General features: G+C 30.4%; 1 protein-coding gene across 1 annotated transcript in view; it reads left to right on the forward strand.

The window, feature by feature from the left end:
- Nucleotides 1–22,235, forward strand: part of LOC129221372 (transcription initiation factor TFIID subunit 1-like) — a gene marked incomplete in the record, with an annotated part of 170,910 nt that overhangs the window by 64,007 nt on the left and 84,668 nt on the right. Inside the window, 2 exon segments of the mRNA XM_054855844.1 lie at nt 15,020–15,118; nt 17,947–18,056. Coding sequence (XP_054711819.1) covers nt 15,020–15,118; nt 17,947–18,056 — 209 coding nt within the window.

Here is a 22,235-nt window from a genome sequence, read left to right on the forward strand (position 1 = left end):
TCTAATACGCCCCATTAGCGAAATAAAGAACCGCAAAAATTTCACAGACGGTGCCATTCATGTTTACAGAACAACTCAAACCTGTCGATACTTACCTGACAATCTAAAACAAGTAATTTACCCTGTCATTGAAAGAAACTCTTTCTTTGCTCATACCGAAAACTTATTAATGGCAATGGTGTTTGATGAAAGGAGGCACATAAGAGAACTTTTAAAACGTCTTAAAAGCCAGAGAATCTGTTTCTAAAGGCAAAAGCATTAGAAACTTTGTCCTTCCATCGCTAAATTTCGAAGCAGAAGGTTACACAGAGATTATTAATTGGAACACGACAAAGCTATCTTCTCCACCTTTTCTTCGAAAAGTTCCTAACAAAGACATTGAAAATCTTATTGCAACAGGCACTATACCCGACTGGGATACGAAACTATTCCCCTGCCATACGCAATCTTTCGAAAGATGTGTGAAGCTAGTGACGGAGGCTTCACTCAAAGTGTGTGGATTTAAATCAAGAGATGGCTACTTAAGAGCAACATTGAAATCCAGATCAATTATGCCCGAATTTTCCAAAAAATCTGATTATAAATTAGCTTCAACAACTAACACTTAAAACAATAAGACTTGTATACTGGATTGTAAATTTGGTAAATATTTTATAACGTTTTATTATTTGAAAATGTTTCATTGTTGTAAAGAATGGTAGTTTTGCATAGTCAAGAAATAAATTAATGTTTATGTGTAATATAGGATTTTTAAAAAGGCTTTTCCCTGTAACACCGGGGGAAAAAAACAACAAGAACAATTTTATTTTTAATCACTAAGAAAAGATGAAATTCTCTCTTTTTTTACTTTTCATGCTTGTTCCTGGATCAGAAGGTATTATTTGATTTCAATATTTTTTTAAAATTTCTGAAGGCTTCACCAATCGTAACTTTTTCATCTTAGAGTATTAAAAAGAAACGTTGGAGAAATTTTTTTAAAAAATCTCTAAGAACACATGAAATTTTCCATTTTTTCAAACTTTTAGGCTCGTTGCGAGATTGGAAGATATTATCCGATTTTAAAAATTTTTGTTTTGTTTTGTAAGTCTTCACCAATCGCAACTTTTCTGCACTATTACAGTTCGAAAATAAAAACTTTGTTTTTTTCGTTCCACTCTATTGGAGATTTGCAGTTAAAACAGTTATGAAAAATACACATTTGAGTTCTGTAAAAGTTTCTGCAGAATTTAATGAAAAATTTTATGTTTAATTTTCACCTAAAATTGTTCACCAAGTTCTCTAATTAGCTAGGTTAAATGGGACTTCGTACCACAGAAATTTTCTTGTTTGTGCGAAAAACAGAAAGCTTACGCTTTCTGTCGCAAGATCAATGATAAATAAGCTCAAAATGTTTTGGAATAACATCTTACTTACAGATGAAAATGAATTCAACATTTTTGATTAAATTGTTGTATAGTTGTAAATGGAAGAAAAAATGAGGAATTTAATCTTAAGAATTAGTTGGATCAGTTAATCAGGACAGTGAAGGTATTCTTGTGTGAGGATGCACATCACCATCAGGACTTCGTAGCTTAGAATTTTTTGAAGAAATAATGAATATGCTGTTCATTTAAATATTTTAAAAAACAATTTTAAATTTTTAGCTCAAAATTTTCTTATCAGAAACAATTTTGTTTTTCATCTAGGTAACGATAAGAAGCACACGGTTTTAATTGTTTGCATCTAGTGTCTCAAAAATCTCCAGATTTATACTTAATGTAACATATTTAGAGAAATCTGGAGGCTAGATTACGAAAATACAGCATTGAAACGAAAAACAAACAAGGAACAGTAAGACTCAAAGTGCAGTTGAACACTTACTCGGAAATTGCACAAAATAAAGAAAGAAAAAGCAATGAAATCTATTCCTAGACAGTTAAAAAATGTTGTTGATACTGTGTGATATTCTACTAAATAATAACGTAGTAAAAAGTTAGATTATTTACTAATATATAGATATTTTTCCAAAGTGTACCAAGACTTTTGTGAGATAAAGTTTCTGACAATTTTTGATTATTGATTTCCTAAAAATCAAGTTTTATTATGTTATTAAAAAATTTCATGTAATTTTGTTGAAAATAGATCATAGATCTTGTAATTAAATACCTATTCCAAAATATTAATTTTAACCAATGGATAGTGGCGTATTTCATTGAAAATCATAAATGTAGGAACGCTTTTGGGAGCCACTTTATGTATATACACACACACACATATATATATATATATATTAAAATTGAAAAATATTGAAAAGACAACACCAAAAGCCCATATTTGCGCAATGCTGCAAAACTAAAAAGTCAAGTAAATATAAAAGGTATACAAACCAATTAACAAGTTTTAAGCAATTTATACAAAAAATAATGATGAGAAAAAGGAAAAATACAAGCAGCAATTTAATAGGGACTTTCATAATTAAGACAAAGGATGAATCCAGAGCTCATCAGCCATGGAGAATTCAAAAAATATGGTCAAAAGACCAAAAAAATTTAACTATGAACTAAAAGAGAGTGTTTAAGCTCCTGTATATATGTAATACAGAGTAACATTGGGCAAAACGCACCACATGTTAAACTATAAACAATAAACAAGAACTTAAACCTAAAATAAAAAGCAGGGGGTATCGTCTCAACTAATTAGGAAAACAAGTTCCGAATAATTAGCCATCCACAAGACAGTACCTGCCAATAACTTAAATCATCTTTCCTTAAGATTCAAGTAGAAACAAATCCAATCCATTAATCAGCAAATCTAGGTTCAATCCAGTTATCAACTTAAAAATAAAAAAAAAATAAAAACAAGTTCATATTCGAAGAAATCAATCCAAAATCCATGCGAATCATCCATTTCCCAAGTGCTAAAAAAACATCCACACCAGCGATTTAAAAAAATGGTTTGTCACGGTTATATCACACATTTACACAGTTAAACGGTTTCAAGAGAAGCAAAATGTTCATCAAAGGCTAAACTAAAGCAAATGTTTTCAACCAGATTGTTAGGGAAGTTATTATTAAAAAGTATATTTTTGAGTACAGAAATTTCTTGGTTAAAAGTGGAAATGGTATTGCAAATTCTTTTTATTCTGATAGCTTGTGAAACAATGATGCCATTAAAAATCTTTTTAAGTTAAGCAGGATGAAAAATCTTGTAAGCAATTAACTTTGAAATTAAATTCACACCTTTTATCATAGATTGTAGTGTAAGAATTTGAATCAATTTGTATGTTTATATCCAGGAAATTGAAGTTATTTTGAATAAAACTATACTTTTTGAGCGTTAATGAATTATGATATATAGTTAATTATATAAATAATATATAAAAAATTATATAGATAAATTTGAAAAATTTATACACAATAGGTCATTGTTGTATCTACAACAAAGAGGTACAGAAGAAGGATTTTTGATTGAAAATTTCCTCTCATAATATAAAAGAAATAGGTTGGCTATGTGGAGCTGAAGTTAGCTCTGATTGCAATGCCATTAATCTTAAGAAAACATGAATTGCCATTTTTGAAAAAGTTATTGAATACACAAAATTTAAAAAGACCTAGAAAAAAAAAATTCCATTAAAATCAAGGGAGCCCTTAACAGAACTAAAAAGCTCCGAAACAGAGGAAAAAAGTTCTCGTTTATTGTTTATAGTTTAACATGTGGTGCGTTTTGCCCAATGTTACTCTGTATTGCATATACTGGAGCTTAAACACTCTCAGTCTTTTGACCATATTTATTGAATCCTCCACGGCTGATCAGCTCTGGATTCAACCTTTGTCTTAATTATTAAAGTCCCTATTAAATTGCTGCTTGTATTTTTCCCTTTTCTCATCATTATTTTTTGTGTTAATTATTTAAAACTTGTTTTTTGGCTTGTATACCTTATATATCAGGGGTCTGTCCAGGATGTTTCACAGGATCCATTTTTTGTGAAAAATCAAATAATTTTGTGAAAAATGAATGAATTTTGTAAAAAATCAAATAATTTCGCAAAAAAAAAAAAAAAAAAAAAAGTTAAAACGAAATTTTAGAATTTAGAGATGACACAAACTGCATCTTTTCAACTTAATTTAAGTGTTTTCCTCTTCTATGTCGAAAATATCATTCTGGAGTGTTTTTCTACTATTTGCCGAGGGGGGGGGGGTGCGGCATCGCTCTCTCAAGTATTAATATTTATCTACCATTCTACATTATGTTAAATTATACTAGGAATATTTCTATGCAGTACTTAAAATAATTGTAACAAAAAAATAATAAAATTCAGACATGGTTCAGCATTTAACTTTTTGACAGAAGACACTCTTAAAAAGCACAGAATTTCGTTTAAAACTTATAAATTCCGTGATTTTAACAAAAATAAAAAGAGAATTTTTTTGTTTACCTCTTAACAAAGCGTACTAAACATCAAAAATTCGAAAAATCGGATTCCCATAGCGGATGCAAAGAGATCGCAATTCTCAAAGTGAAAGCATCTAAAGTATAAAAACGGCTTGTAAAAGAAATAATTTTGATAAAATTATTTTAAAATTGAATTTTAGAGTCCTATGATAAACATTTCATTAATATCAGTGGACACAGTTGAAGCAAAAAAAAAAAAAAAATAATAATAAATAAAATATACCATCGATTCAGCATTTTAATTTTTGATTCATAAAAGAAAATGGAATTTTGCTTTAAAAACTTGAAATGAGAGTTCTAACAAAAATAAAGAGACTTTTCATTTATTTGCATCCTAATACAGAGATTTGAAAAAGGAACAAAATGTGATTCTCATATCGGATGTTAAAAGATTGCATTTTTCAAAATGTAGACATCTAAAAATAAAAAAAAAGGTAATTAAAAGTTGATTTAAAGTTAATCATCCTTGTTAGCATCGAAAAATCAGACCCATGTAATTCTCTTCCAAAATAACAGTTAAACATAGCACCGCACCATAAAAACGCAAATATTGAGAAGCTGGTAAAATGATGAGACGCTAAGTGTTAATAATTTTGAAGTTGGTAACCCTATCTGAAGCGATCATATTTTCCCCCCACCCTTACTATCCCTTTGCAGTTCTAAGTTCATTTCGCTGATATATATTATCATTGTTTATTAAATCATGAGTGGGGAGAAAAGTGCTTACCAATGCCTTTTCAGAAAAGTTTACAACAACACCGCTGCTAATTAGCTGTGATAAAACAAACAAATTATTTAAAACCAAACATATTTTCAGCTGTTAATTTCTTTCCAAGAAACAAACAAGCATTATATTTATTTGGCAGTAGCAATTACTTATCATTTGCAGGAGCATCGCAAGAGTGCCTTTTTTTTTTTTTTTTGCAAAATTAGCAGATTTCGTATAAGCTGATCCCTCTAATTTGACTTCAGAAAAGGTTATACACTGGAATATGCGTTATTTTGCTTTCAGATTTGCTCTTTCAATAAACAATTTGTAAAAGATCCGATCCTGTTTATCAGAATTTTGTGAAGGGTCCGTTTTGGTTGATCGGGATTTTGTGAAAGGTCCGTTTTGGTTGATCGGATTTTTGTGAAGGGTCCGTTAACGGACCCAAATATTCTCTGGCCAGACCCCTATATATATATATATATATATATATATATATATATATATATATATATATACATACATACACAGTAGAACCTCATTTATCTGGTTTTTTAGATTCTTTAAAAAAATTATGGCAATAAAATTACAATAGGTATTACTTCATTACAAATGTGCCTAAAATTCACATTTTATTTTGATTCAATGTACAATTTTGCATAGATTACCCAAAAACTTATGGCAATCTTTTAAACATTATGGTGTACTCTGAGCTTAGTCAGACTCCATACCAGCTGAACTGTTAATGAAAAGGCCGTTGCTTGACCGTGCTTCATTCAAATACGAAACAGTTTGAAACAGGAGACAGTAGACTAATTCATTGTTAAATAAGATGTGGAAAATTATTTTCTATTTCTTAATCAAGAGCAAAACATTATTTTATTGTAATTAATCTGCTTATTTAAGGATTTGTTATGCTTATTGACCCATTTATCTGAATTTTCAATTTTTCAGACATCCTTTGGTCAAGTTATCGTACTATATTTACTCAGATATTGTGAACTCTTGGTTACGTAAACTTTTTCAGCACTTCCAGCTCTGAACACATACTTAACTAGTTGTATTCTAACTGCTTATGGTAAACTGATGAGACAATGAAATTCTATTGAATTCCGCTGATTTTTTTCTCCCTAGATGTAAAAGCCCCTCTCATTGGTGGATTTTGGTCATGTGATATTGTTTACAGGAAAGGCAAAGCCGACGGTCGGGGGGCACGGCTAGCACGGCCTCGTTGTTGATTTTGAAGCACGTTGTTAAGCTGATTTTCGAACGAAAGTGTCTTTTTTCCTTCTATTTATCACTAAAAGATGAATTTCGCTTCCACAAAAACAAATTATACTCCTTTCGAAGCTAAAATACTGGCTTCGCTGGATGACAGTTACAAAGAATTCAGTGCAAGAACTATTTTTCATTAAATATCTTGGGAAATTCCATGAAAATTATAACTTAAACGATTTTTTTAAAACTAATTTTATTGATATGATTTTACAAATTTTCCCCCATTATACATATTCACTAAATTTATATGAGCCAAGTGTGAATTTTTTTTTTTTTTTGATTGTTTTTTTTATTTAAATTATTGTTACTTTTATCGTTATTAATAGAATTTAAACTTTCTTGTCATGTCGTCACAGCACCTAAACCTCAACTATTTTAATCCGAAGCATAAATCATTATTCAGATTAACAGTTTCTTATTGTTACTTCGGTATCTTAAAAGTACTCTTCACTTAAAAGAATTAATTTATACCGAATTCACATAAATTTCGTTTGGTAATAAGAAGTTTGAAAACTTTGTTGACAAAAATGTCACTATATATACTCATGAAACAAACAATAGCGTAAACATTGAAAAATAAAACCTATAAAAATACTATATCTTTCTGTTTTTGTCTTAGTACTTTAGTTATGAAAAAAGAAATGGAAAAAGAAAAAATATCAGTTTTAATGAAAATTATTTTACTATATAATACCTCAGACTATTGTTTTTAATCAAAAATGTCATTCAGTCACACATGAGTTTGCACAGCTATTAATGAATAGACTTTGTTATAGATTGTGCTGCATATTCATGGCTGTTTATTATCAATTTTAACCAGTTATGCGCCAATTGCAGGAGAGTTGGGGAGGGTGGGAGGAATGGGACAGCTGTATATACACCGAAAGAAACTGTTTCAGGCTCTTTCCTGATTCTGACTTGTTACGTTTACTTGACAAGAAATAGTTTTTCTTTTATTTCGGTATGATTACAGTTCTCTCATTCTTCCATTTCTTCTCATTTTTTAAATGACAATTAACCTCACGGTTTATGTTTGAGTTATAAGATTTAAATAGTTTTTAATTAGGAGAGAGAAATAATGGAGACTTTTTACCAATCATAGTGTAACAATTCACTTAAGCTAACGCAGAAAAATATTTTAAACAATAAAAAATTGAGACGTCCCTTATACTTAAAAAAAATCTCCAGTTATTTCCTCATCAAACTTTGATTTTTCTGTATGTTTATATCAGAACAAGATCATTTAAGCACTTTTGACCAACACTGCTTTTTAAATAGATCTGACCCTCTTAAAATTTTTTAATACATCAAAAATTTCCTTTACCACTCTTTCATCTTCTACACGATCCATTCTCCTGATAAAGTCGAAACACTGAAACTCGCTAAATTATTTGAGTAAATTTCAACGATTGTTCTCAGTTCGGAGAATTCTGATTTGATAACTGCCATAGAATAAGTCTTCAAACAGGACGTTAAAAATCAAACAGTATAATAATACAAGCAATGTTTTAAAAAAAATGATACGTATATTGTAATATTTTGTTGTCAAAAAATATTTTTGGTAATATTAAAGGATAAAGTTCTTGTTATTAACGTTTGAAATATTAAATGACACCTACTAATATTCAGTGCAGCATTATTTGCTTAATATTAAGCATATTTGTATAGTAAATGCTTTGTACAATGAAGCATTTCCTGTCCAACCGGAGCAAAGTGGATGGGGCTATGTGAAATAGTTCATATCATTTACTAATTCAGTCTTTTATCAAATCACGTACGTGTTCATTTATTAATTAGTTCAGAGGTTCCCAACCTCCCCCCCCCCTTGCTCCCTCGCTCAAAAAAAAATGATACAGTTAAATCTATTCTTTTTTCTAATATATTTTCACGCTTTTTTCCCATAAAATTTATTTATTCATTGTTCTGTATATTTTTCAGAGCACTTATCTGGTTTTCATTTCTTTTTCTAAAATTATTTTTCTGATTTATGGAAGTAAATTCTATTTGAAATTCAATTAGGAATAAAAATGTTATCAACAAATTTCTACAACAAGTTTACAATTAAAAATGAACTTTTGAAGTTGTGAGCAAAACAGTGATGAATTTTGGCGCGTACTCCACTGGCTCGCTGAATGCTTACGCTTGCTGTCTACCGCGCTTTCAGGTTATGATATTTAAGAAGCGAATTAAATACTGCGGTCTGTGCTAATGGTGTCAGTGAATGCTAGTCAGTTGTGAAGCCTTGTGCAGAAGCGTAAAAAATGAAATCAAATCTGCGCACTGATTAAAATAATTGTTGAAAAATATTAAACTTTGTCAAATTATTTCAAAAATTCTCAAATCCTATGTTTTTAAGCATGCTCTTTGAGAGAAAAAAAAATACTTTAAAATTTCGGAAACGATCTCATTATTAAAATCGACTGCAAATTATAGCATTTGATCTATTTCAGCCATTGCTAGAAATTTTGAATGTTGACTATTAAATTCAGTTTTAAAATTTTTGGAGCAAAAGTTTTATTTCAAGTATAATATCACAGTTGTAAAAATGTTTGCACTTTCCTCAATAGTTTTGTAACAATATGAACTTCGTCACGTACACAAAATTAATTAATGTGTAGTGTGTTTACTTCTAATAGTTCCGGGGGGGGGGGGGGGATTGCTGCGTCCTGCATGTACCTAAGCAAGAACTTTTTATTCCTCATAAATGGGCTTTCTTTTCGAATTAAAATATCGTTACTCGTCCTTCAATCTCAATTATATTTAACGTTTTAGCTGGTAGCACCGCGAAACCCCTGGCATGGACTCGCGGACCCCGGGGGTCTGCGGACCGATGTTTGGGAAACTCTGAATTAGTTCATTTACGTTCCTTTATTTAATAATTCCCTTATTTACTCCTTCCTTCATTTATTTTCTTATTAATTTGCTATTTTATTCACTCATTTAAATTATTTTCGTTTATTCTTTCATTTTCTTCTCATTTATTAATTCACTTTTTTATTTACCCATTTATTTGATAAAAAATTCCTTCAATCAAGAAATTAAAAACAGTTCATTAGAAAAATATTTCATTTTTCACTTTGCCCCATGAAAAAAAAAAGATGAAAAATTTCCACCTTTTTTGTGAGGCACAAATTTACTGCTAAAAATAAAAAATAATATTCCATTGCGAGTTTTATCGTAAAATATATTGGTCTTCCTTCATGTACCGTAATTTTCAGAAAAAAATTCCAATTTGTTCATTTTGAAAAAAAGTAAGTTACCTTAAATGTTTCACTTTGCCTCCATATACAAAAAAAGACGTGCAAAATATTTAATTTATTCACATATCACCATTATCAAGATAATTTAGTTTGTAATTACTAAAAATCAAATATATTCGATTGTCATCGCTGATTGGTGTTTAATGTTAAATAATTGCAAATTTCATCACCAGAGTCAGTGGCAGATTAATCATGTCGCAGTTGCGAGGAGTCCCCATGACATTAGGGCCCCTTTCTTTTATTTAAGCCGAATTTTTCGAGGCTTACGTTCAATTAATTCCAGCAGTTCCAAATCCTCCGGCATAAACAAGTCGTAGTTGCGTTGTTGTCCGATGTCCGCCATCTTTAGTAGCTCGCTGTCGGAAGTTAACTCGCCGAAACCGAGGGATTAGATTTGGAGCTGAAAAACCTGTTCACAACACGGCGTTAACTCCAATCCGCGTTGGTTTATAACGTCAACCCTTCGATTGGCAGGTAACCCTTGGACCCCAGAGTTACTCGCGTTGGTTGATAAGAGCGTAAGAATCACTAAATGTAATGTTTGTTATTTAAAATTTGTGGGAAAAAATTTCTTAACTTCTCTCTCAGAAGCCTAATTTATTAATTAGCTACAGTTAAGATTATACTATCAAAATATGAGCAAGAAATAAAAACAAAAAATTTAATTCTTCTGCCTCTTATGCTCACTGACCCATCAAACTATATGCACTTCAAATTATCCGAGCTTGTGGGACTGGCTCACTAAATAGCATTGTAGTCTAGCCTGTGTAGCTTCAAAAATATGCTTATGTATTATCCTAAACTATCTCTTCTTAAACAATATTCAACAGTCAACACACGTATAGACTAATAACTGTCTCATTACAAACTGAGTCATTAATTTCAGAAAGGGTTTAAGGCCTATTTGAAAGTAATGGAAGCCCTTTCAGAAATCATAAACTCAACTATTTTGGGTCGTAACTTTCTCTACAGATTTTGCAAAAAAAAAAAAAAAAAACCTTTCCTCCAATGAATTGTAATTTTTTAGATATCTTAACTGCATAAAATTATTATGTTTAATGTCAACCAAAATAGTTCATTTACAATTATGAAAGTTACTTTCATTTTAGAGAGGAAGCATTGAATGACTTGTGTCAACAAGAATTAGTTAAAAAAGCTTAGTATGCTCTTTATGTTCATGTATCATTAGAACCACTAAATTTGGCTTGATTTTAAAAGAAATGCTAAAATGATGAGATCACTTTCCCTTTGTTTTCCTTTAAGAAACTTTTTTCAAGACCTTATTCATCTTTTTTAAATATTAAGTTACATTTGTTTTGTCAACTCCTAAGTAATAACAGTATGGAACCCGCAATCCAGAATGCTCGTGACCGGACCTTTCCGGATTTCTGAATTTTCCGTCTGTTGTATGCTAACTCAAAAAATATGTAAAACTCTCCTGCCATGCGGTATTTCTCATGTTTTTCCTGTTTTCCCTATTTTTTGCACTAAATTTCTTTTATTTTTTAATCAGTCTGAATGTGAGGGTACACTTCATTACGCTAAAATAAAAGTCAGAGATAATTTTCAGTGGCATATAGTCCACAGTGGATGTTGCTTTTTATTATTATGCAATTTGCCGATCAATACAATAAATAAATCATATTTTTACAAAGAACGATTTTGCATTTTTGTTCAATAGGCATTGCATACTTATGACAAGAAAAAAGGAATTGTCGTTAACTGAAAGTGGAGGTTAAAAGATTGCAGCATAATCACAGTAAAACGTTTATTTGCATCTAATATGTGGCATCAAAAAAACTTTTAAGTGATTTTCGAATGTTAACAATTTTAAACTATTAAAACTGAAAAAAAAAAAATGGATTTTTTTTTTTTTTAAATCATAAAAAGGAAAAGTCCCAAAATTTTTGTCTTCTGTATTCCAGGATTCTGAAATTAGGGTATGATGCTGTTTTAATAGAGTAAACTGTATCATTTCTCAATTAACTCTTCATTCACTTTGGAAAAAATACATCTTTCCCTTCTCCCCCCCCTCAATAACTACAGAACCAATACTCCCACACGTATTAATTATGCAAAAACACTGGCGATGCTTGTGGCTCCCACTTTTTTCCTGTGTTCTATTCTTTGAGCCTTAACAAAATTTATTTACCTAATTGTGTTTACATTAATCATTTTGAAGGAAACTCTTTAGTTGATATTGTGATACTAGTGCTACTGTTTTAAGCTGTCTACTCTAAATGTAACTTCCAAGAAGTACACATTAATTACTAATGTTATGGTTAAGTTGAAGAGCGAAAAGTTCTCAGCTTCTCAATTTCTGATCTTTATTAAGCCCTTGTGTCTTTCCATAGTATCCTTTACCAAGAATTTTCAATGGTGGTGCAATGCAACTTTTTTATTTTCTTTGGATCATTGCAGTTATTTTTTTTTAATTTTTTTTTGAATTCATCTTATGTAAACATCCATTCACTGTTCATACATCTAAAATAGCCTTCAAACTATCAAGGCTGCGGAGTCAGAGTCAAACTGATTTTGGGGTAAAGAAGTTGGAAATGGTAGTCGAAGCATGGGCGCCCATATACAAAGTTTTAAATGTCTCAGATATTTCCCTTATGTTTTATCTGGATATTTTTCCATAGAAACCGATTTCAGTACAGATTACAGTTATTAAAATTTGACATTTTTAATAACTTATTCATTAATGGCTGGAGAAGAAATGTTTTTATTTTTTTGCAAAGAAAAAAGTGTTTAAAGCAAGAGGAAATTGTAATTTCTAGGGGGGGGGCTTGAGCCCCCACTAGCCCCCCCCCCCCCCTTTTGGGTGCCCTTGAGTCAAAGGTTTAAAATTCCAAGAGTCGCAGTCAGTCATTTTCCCTTAAATTCCTCAACTCTGGCAGTGCTTGTAGTGTCAGAGTCAGACTGATTTTGGGTAAAGGAGTCAAAGTCAAATACTAAAATTTCTGGAGTCGGAGCCGGAATCGATCATTTTTCCTTTGACTGCAGCCAGTGGCATAGCTAGAGTGGGGCGGAGGGGAAGGTCTGCCCCGGGCGGCACTTTGCTGGGGGGCGGCAATTTCATGCTCTTGATGTGAAAAAAGTTCAATGTTTCCCAATAGGGAAATCATGCATTTGATCAATTACTGGAGGTAAAAAAAAAATAACTTTTATAATATGAAGCTAGCACTTGATTTTAAAAAAGTTACTTGAAAACCACCTTATTGGGAAAAAAAAATTACAAGAGTAAGAAAAAAAGTGGTCTGAAATGGTGGGCAATAAATTGCTCATCTTCGGGGTTGCATTATCTGTTTCAGAAATTGCTTTAATTGGTCATTTATTACAAAACATTTATTCAGACCAGAATGAATTTTATGTTTATTTTATAAAAGTACTTACTCACAACTCAAATAATAACTGCGACTAATCTTACTGCTTTATATCAGCAAAATTCCTATAAGCAGTGAGTTTCAAACTGAGACATTCATTTAAGTGGATGGTTTTTAATTAGTGAATTGATGTTTAAGTAAACCTTTCACATTCACATGGAAAGTAATGATTTTTGATGCACAACTTTTCCTTCTCATGAATCAGTATGGTTAACCGAACTTATAGGGCTTATTCAAACCCTGTATCAGTGAAAAAAGAAAACCATCCAAATTCTGTAATATAGCAGTATCAGATCTAGGAAAGCAGCGACTTCCGAGTTTCTCAACAATAAGGGAGGCACCCAAGCACGGATCCAAAAGGAAGTCATTACCCTCTTTGACAAGACCAAAGAAACCATAAAATTTCTAGATTTCAAAAATTGGAAAATTTCCTGCGCAAAGTGCAGGCCTCTAAGCTCCTGCCTGGTGTCACCAAAGTTTAAAATGCATTTTTAGGACTAATATTGAAAAAATTTCTGCATCGAGCATATTCTTTATTTTTCTTCGTAATTAAGTTCTTATTTTTCCTTTAATTACTTTTGACTGTTTCTCAACCAAAGAGGGGCAAATTGAGGAATCGCTCCAGGCAGCAGAAAGTGTAGCTACGCCACTGACTGCAGCTCTGCAAACTATGAAAGAATATCTGCTTTCTGACCTCATACCATCCTATGAATATCAATGAAAGTGTTCATCTGCCACTATACTTTTAATGATTTGAAACTAATGAGGGATCAGTTACTCATTAGAAAATAGTACAGTGAAATCCTGTTTGTAGGAACTTGAAGGAACTCCTAATTTTGTTCTTAATAAAAGGAATTTTGTTGTGATAGAAATCAAGCCATTTATTTGAAATTAAATCAGGACTGTGCATTCATTTCATTGAAATAGATATTTTGTTGTATTGGTATTTGTTGTAATGACATTCCACTATAAAATTATTAATTTTGTTTTAACAAAGATGCAACATTAAATTTTTATGTTCTTTCATGTAAGAAAAGCCATGAAAACATTGACAAATCCAATAGTGTTTCACATTAATGCACTGCAAAAATGCATGCATGTATAAACTTTGAAAAGAAGAATTAGAAAAATACCCCCCCCCCCCTCCCTTCATAGTCAATTTCCTTTCGCTAAAGAAAGGGTGGGGTTACTCAGTACTCCAAAATATGTCTATAATTTTCATTGCAAGTTTGTGCCAAATAATATTGGATTTGATTGTGATTAGTAAAAAGGTAAACATTTGAATGTTGTCAAATTTTAGCCTTTGAGTAACTACATGTTTTTGCTGTTGTAAACAAAGCAAAGACCCTGAAAATTGATTAGATATTCTAAGCACTTTCAAGCATGTAGCTGAAAATAAATGAAGTTATGAACATTAAATCTTTTTATCTTAGTTTGAGACATTTTCTTCATCTATTCTATATCATCATTTTTTCTTGAGACATTTTTTCACAGAAATATATATTTTTAAACTAATTAATTTTTTTTTTTAATGAAGACAAAAAAAACCCACAAATCTTGATAAAAAGCCACAAACAGGAAATTTTTACAGTATAAAAGTAAATATGAAGCAAAATTAACCAAAATCATAAAAATCACATGTACTGGAGTTGAATATTTGCCTAGAGATACAACAAAAGATGCGCGCTGAGTTTTCCTATAATGTTTTCCTTATTTTTACTCTTTTGAATGTATGAAGAACTTTTGTTCATTCAAGTATTTTTTCCCTCCTGTATTGTTATTTTAAGAATTTGAATTAACAAGTTGATTTTAAACATGTCCTATTATTTTTGTTCACTTTTTTTTATTTTTTAATTTAGGTGTTATTTTTTGTTAACAAAGCTTTTTTTTTTGTGTTCCTAAAGAAATTTAATCTTTCCTATTTTATTTTCTTTAAGTGATTATTTTTATTTTAGCGAAAACTTCATTTTCTGCACCTCTTCCTACTGGTAATCCCAAGACACCTTTATCAAATCAGGCAGAAACTTTAAAACAAAATAAAACATCTGGAAATAGTATGTATATACTGTTTTATATAATTTATATCGGAAATATCAAAAACTAAAAAAAAGTGTTCTACTTTTCTTTATATACAAGTATATAATGATAAAATTATTTGTTTTTTTTATGCATTTGAAGCAATATCATTTTAGTAACATTTAAGAAGCAATGTGGTACTATTTACCATCAAATTATAAGTACAGTAACCCCTCGTTATATCGCGCTTTTCAGGGGACAAAAAAAAGCGCAATATAACCGAGGTCATTAAAAAAAAGCTATCCATCCAATATATACAAGTAAATTACAAGTCACTCTTTTTGACATGATTTTCAAATGGTTTCGATAAAGTTCACGAATCTACTATCACATGGATTTAAATTTAAAGAAGATTGAAATTTAAATAAATTTCAGTGTCAGAAAGGTACAAACATCAAATTGCGAATAAAGATGATCTTTCTTAGTTACCGCTAGATAAGAGTGAGCATTCCAATACTCTATTATTCCCGATAGACTTTCTAATCCCTTCAATTTGCAGTAGAAAGGATGTGAAAAGTAAAAGTAACCAGATAATTTTCCACTCTTTCGCCCATCCAGATCACCCTTTCTTTCTTTAATGCAAATCGGGATTTGTGCAACCAAGCACAAATCGTTTCTGTACTAAAAGACAGTCAGAGAGGTCATATGTTCTTTTCTGGCTCGGGCCAGTATTACACTTACCTGCTGTCTCTCACTCATTGTAAGGGCATAAGTATCAATACAAAAGCAAATGTCAAGTAGTTTCCAAATTGGATCTTAAACTAAAATATACTGCCGGTTCTGCCGGTATGTACATTTGGATGACAGGAATTGCCTCTGTTTTTCCAGCGAATTCAGAAGAATAGAAGAATCTTTGTCTTGTTAATTGACAAAATAAAGAAGAAAGAAACCTTTTCTGAGCAATACCATATGTTTTCATGAATGGTTTCAAGCTTAAAGCAAGGGTTTTTTTTTATGGTTTTAATATTTCATTTGGATAACAGAACAAAAGAGCAATATCTCCGAATGAGCAATATATCGAGGCCAGATACAATGAGAGGCTATTGTATTGTTATTTTCATTTATTTTATTTTCTAAACCACTTTTTTAAAGTTTATGTCTGAATTTTTAAGAGATTCATAAAATGCTTAGAAAAAAGTGTAAATGTTTGTGACAGAATAAAGTAATCATCAAATATTTATAATTCCATTTCAAAAAAAATAGAGCATTTCGTTCAACATATCCATATTATCTATCAAATTTTGGGGGTTTTGAAACATGTTTTTATTTATTATTTCCTTTTTTGCACTTTCTTTTTCCTAAATGTTTTAAGTTAGTGAGTATATGTTTAAAAAAAACGTATAAGTGAGTTATTTTTAGAGTTTTTGATTGTGCACAAGCTGTTGCAGTGTGTGTGTGACAACATAAGACGTGTGACAGAGTAAAAAACATAAGCTTGTAATCTTTGAATATTTCACTAAAAATTAAATTTGAAAGCATTTTCTTTAGTTTTAGAGTTAAGAATGGTTTAAAGATTGAATTTGGATGCATTAAATAGTCACATTTGAAAGTACCATAATGATTGAATTGTTTTGTGAAATAGTAATTATATTTTTTAACTTTTAGAGCAGCAGCATTAAAAAGATCTTTAAAAAATGAAATCTCTTAAAGATGAATTAACTGACTATTTGTTGTCAGTTAAGAATTTTGGCTTTCTTAAAAATATTGGTTTTCTTAGAAAACAAAAAATTTGCATTTTTGAGCTTGTATGGGTTTTGAAAGTAATTTATAGGAAAAAAAAAACTTCATGTGCAGATGATTTATCCATGTGCCCCCCCCCCCCTTTTCCTCTCTTCAAAAAAAAAAAAAAGAGCATCCACCAATAATGAGACTAAAATAGTTTTATAACCCTACATTATTTTTTACCTTCTGCCACTTTTCATCATATTTTAGTTGAAATTATGCTTTTTGAAGTGTTGAAATTTTATTAGTTCATATGACTCTTTTTTTTTTTTTTGTTTTGAATGCAAAAATATGAGGGTTATTCGTAAAGTAAGGTCCAAATTGCCGTATCCTGTTGAATGCAGTGCCTATATTGAAACGCGCATGCATACCAACTCCCAGCATGCCTTGTTCATTAAACGACGCCATTTGCATTGGTATTGGTGCAGTGTTCTTTGTACAGTGTCAGTTTAAAATGTTTAAAACAGTTTATCGGCCTGCCAAGTGTGAAATACGGTCGGTGGTTCCGTTTTTGACTTAGACGCGCAATACAGAATGAGCGATGTGGGCTTCTGTCATCTGGGGTTTTGTTACTGCATGACAATTCCTGACCCCATTCTGCTATTCACACTCAAAATCTGATCAGATCTTTTGGATGGGAACAGATCGACCACCCACCGTATAATCTGGACTTGGCGGCGCTGAGTGATTTTCACTTGTTCCGCTACCTAAAGTGGTTTCTCAGCGCCAAGCATTTCGCCACAGATGATGAGGTGAAAGAAGCAGTTCAAGATTGGTTATCCTCACAGCCTTCAGACTTCTATGACTTAGGCATATAAAAGCTTGTAGAACGTTATGAAAAATGTTTAAACAAATATGGTGGCTATTTAGAAAAATAGAGAAACAATGTAAGAAATTAAATTAAAAAAGTTTTTGGTAAAAATCTGTGTTTGTTTATTTTTTATAAGAAATCGGACCTTACTTTACGAATAACCCTCGTATTTCTCATTGTTTGTACTCCCAAGTCAATAAGTTCACTAATCTTTCTGCAGTTTTTCTGCTACAGGTATCATATTCTTTCTCTCAATTACCTTTTGAATTTCAGAATCTGTGTTTGAAAAAGATGGAGATACTCTTTTCTGGTCAATATTTCCAGTTGAAAATGAAGATCTTGTCTATGCCAAATGGGAAAATGATGTGATTTGGGATTGTGAAGTAATTATGAGTATTTTATGCTCTTATGTTAAACAAATAGGGCTTATAGTTGAGAACCCTTTTCCATAATACAAAATAAATTAGACTGAATTATAAGTTTGAAACTCAAAAATTCTGACAGTTTTTGGAAGACAAAAAATCTGAAGTACTTTGTGTATAGTCAAAAAAGAAAACAAAAACAATTTTACATATGGCAACTAATACTACTACTATGAAACATTTATTCACAGCAAACTATCTTTCTTCAAAAGTGTTCACATGAACAGGTTTACCCATCTTATAAATATTAAAAAATAAATAAATTCAGAAGAAACTGAAATTAAAAATTTTGAATGAACAAACAAAATTTGATTGGTATTTTTGAAAAAATCATTTATTATAACAAACAGAAGAATATCCAAGCCCACATATTCTATTTAATTCAAAAATCGATTATTATGCAAACTGCATTATTAAATATTGGTCCTGCTTTCCATTGAGAAATCTCTTAGCTTTACTGATTGATAGTCTCGCTGTAGTTGATGTTGTGGAAAGGCCCTGAGATGTAGGGGCGTTTTTTGACAGAGGATTGAAATTTGAGATTTTTTGCTGGTAAATATTATTTCTATTAGCAACTTTTCTTCAAATAGTGTGGAAGCTCTATTGGTGGCTTGTATTAGTGTGGAAGCTCTCTAAAAAGTGGAAAATCATAATTTTTATTATGATTTTCCACTTTTTAAATTACATATTGATTGATGCAGCTTTTAAAAATAATTCATTAATCTAAAGCAAATCAACATAAATATGCTTTTTATATATGCACTTGAAACCCATCTTGAATCTGTCTAATTCTGATTTTGAGTACCCTCCGATTGCTATAAACTTTGGATTGCCAAAAGGATCATTCCACATCAAATCGCCTAAATTAAATAGTCGGCCATGCCGTCATGTCTCTGATTTTTTCCATTATTTTTTTACAAATAGATATCTATGAGAAAAGCCCAAATTAATGTTTTAGATTTTTTGAATGAAAATTACGTTTTGGAGAACTTTTTCAAAAATTCGATTTTTGATCATTTTTTGTAGTCACTGTTTTGGCATGAATTCAGAAAATCTCTCTAATTTCTTTATTTTTCAATCAATTAAGCTTAATTTGGTATCAATTTCAAGCTAATATTTTTCTCTTTCAGTGTGAATGACAGAAAGTATTCAGTGAACAGTTGAGTGTTGCCACTCATTATCTAAAGTCAGTTTTTATGGTTTTTCAATTGGGAGATTAAATAAGTTATATCTCCGGAGTACCTACTACGATCTGCATCAATTTTTTTTTTGTAGCATATTTAAATCATTCTCTTGTTATGTAGAAAAAAAGTAGAAGGGTGTTTTTTGTTGTTTTGAAATAAAAAAATAAAATTTGTTTTGCAGAAAATAAAAGTTTTCTATTACTTCAAATCCCTCTTAAGCTTAAAAAAGGCCAAAAACGTTTCAGAACAATTAATACTGGACTCTCAAAAGATTTGTATCAATAGTTAATCGCTAAAAAGTTGTTTACTTTTGAAAAGAATTGTGCAAGAACCTCCGTTTCAGACTTCGCAAAAATAAATAAATAAAAAACCACTTTTGATTGAAAGGGTACTAAATATTAAGAATAATAATTTGAAGTATAGTATAAAAATGTTTTTTATGAAATTATTTATAATCTTGTTTGGATTATGTTACACCTGACAATGAACTTCCACACTTACAGTAAGTACTCCACAACTCTAGATTTCTCTGAAGAAGATTATTTTTGCTGATTGAAGTATATTTTAAAACTTCTTTGAAATTTATTGATAAAAATTCTGAGTTTTTCATCTTCTGATACAAAGAAAATAGTAAATTAAAAAAAAAAAAAATGCCGTCCGCACAAACATGCCTTTCATTTCACATTTTATAATCGACGAAATCTATGTGTCGATTAACTTTCGAAGCGAAAGAAGAATGTTGCGTATTGCATGAGTATTGTATGTGCGGAAGCTCATTGTCAGGTGTTATGTAATCCAAACAAATTTAGGCTATGAAAACTTTTCAATGGTAATTATTCTTCCCCCCCCTTCTTTTATTGTCAAAAAAAAAAGGTAACTAATGCCATTAGAAATATTTTTAATACTATTCTTCAAATTATTGTTCTTAATATTTAGTACACTTTCAATCAAAAGTGTTTTTTATTTATTTATCTTTGCGAAATCTGAAACGGAGGTTTTTGCACAATTCTTTTCAAAAGTAAACAACTTTTTAGGGATTAACTATAGATACAAATCCTTTGAGAGTCCAGTATTAATTGTTCTGAAGCGTTTTTGGTCTTTTTAAAGCTTAAAAGGGATTTAAAGTAATAGAAAACTTGTATTTTCTGCAAAACAAACTTAAATTTTTTATTTAAAAACAAAAAACAACCTTCTACTTTTTTCTACATGGCAAGAAAATGATTTAAATATGCTACAAAAAAAAAAAAAGATGCAGATCGTAATAGGTATTCCGAAGATATAACTTATTTAATCTCCCAATTGAAAAAACATAAAAACTGACTTTAGATAAAGAGTGGCAACACCCAACTGTTCATAGAATTCTTTCTGTCATTCACACTGAAGGAGAAAAGTATTAGCTTGAAATTGATACCAAATTCAGCTTAATTGGTTGAAAAATCAAGAAATTAGAGAGATTTTCTGAATTCATGCCAAAACTGTGACTCCGAAAAATGATCAGAAATCGAATTTTTGAAAAAATTCTCCAAAGCGTAATTTTCATTTAAAAAATCTAAAAAAATTAATTTGCGATTTTCTCATAGATATCTGTTTGTAAAAAAAATCATGGATAAAAGCTGAGACATGACCGCACATGGCATTAAGCGATTTGACGTGAAATGTCCCAAAAAGTAAGGGGCTATGCGATTGGAATGTGACAAAGCGTGACTTAACACAGATTTTGTACTGGAATGTTTCATTTTGTTTTCATTTTTAATTATTTATAAGTGGTAAAAAAATACATATTAAAATAGTGTTACCCGTTGAAAATCTTACCTAATTATTACAATGGTTGGGTCTAGTGGTTGGAAAAACTATATTTTTTTTGTAGTGAACTACAACTACTTTTTTTTTAATGTAGCAACTACAAACTACTTTTGAAATGTAGTCTCTACTTGGTTACTTTTCAAAAATTAAGTAAATAAAAAGCATACACTCTAGGGTGTCTCACAAAAAATGAAAGTGGATTCTTCAAGTCGCATACCCTCTTATATTTTTTCTCTTACGTCAAAATAATTGTGAATTTTTTTTTTTTTTTTTTTTGTAATTTGAGCAATGGCAATCCGTGCCAACTTGCGTCAGAAAGTGTAAACCAGCGCATGCTAGGCTAAATAAAAAAAAAAAAACTTTTTTTTAGAAACGCAAAATTTCTGTTGATAAAATGTTACCCCTATACCCCACACTCGACATGTACCACAAAAATATTTATTCAAATCAAAAAAATTCCCCACTTGGCCTAAAAGTTTTTTTTTTTTTTTTTGTATTTATCTTTAAAAAATTACATATACATTTAAATAAAATATAAAGTTTAAAAACTGTAAGCCAACACATTTTCAAATCAACATTTGCAAATGAATAAGTAATGAAAAAAATAAAATAGTTAAAATGAAAAATTTAACTTAACCTTGAAAAAATCCATACCTTTTAGTACTATGTGGGAGATGCAAATATTGCAGGAGAGCAAAATTTTCTATTTAACTCTTATTACCTACTTTACTTTTTATATTTTTCAGCTTGATAATTTGGTAAAATATGCCTTACATTTTTAAAAATATGTATTGAAAAAAATTAATTTTTTGAATAAAATCTAAATTTTAGGCCAAGTGTGGGATACCTTAATGTTTTTTTGTTTGAATAACTTTTTTCATGTGGGGTATAGGGGCAACTTTTTGTCAACAGAAATTACAAGTTTCTAAAAAAAAAAGAAAAATTGGCCTAGCATTACTAATGCTGGTTTACACTTTCAGATGGAAGTCAGCACTGGTTTCCTTTGTTAAAATTACATTAAACTATTTTTACAATTGTTTTGGTGTAAAAAGAAAAATGTAAGAGGGTGTGCGACTTGGAAAAGCAACTTTTGATTTTTTTGCGACACTTCGATTCAAATTTTAATTTTAGGGCCCGAAAATGGCATTTTCAA

This window comes from Uloborus diversus, chromosome 4 (genome assembly GCF_026930045.1).
Source record: "Uloborus diversus isolate 005 chromosome 4, Udiv.v.3.1, whole genome shotgun sequence".
Lineage (NCBI taxonomy): Eukaryota > Metazoa > Arthropoda > Arachnida > Araneae > Uloboridae > Uloborus > Uloborus diversus.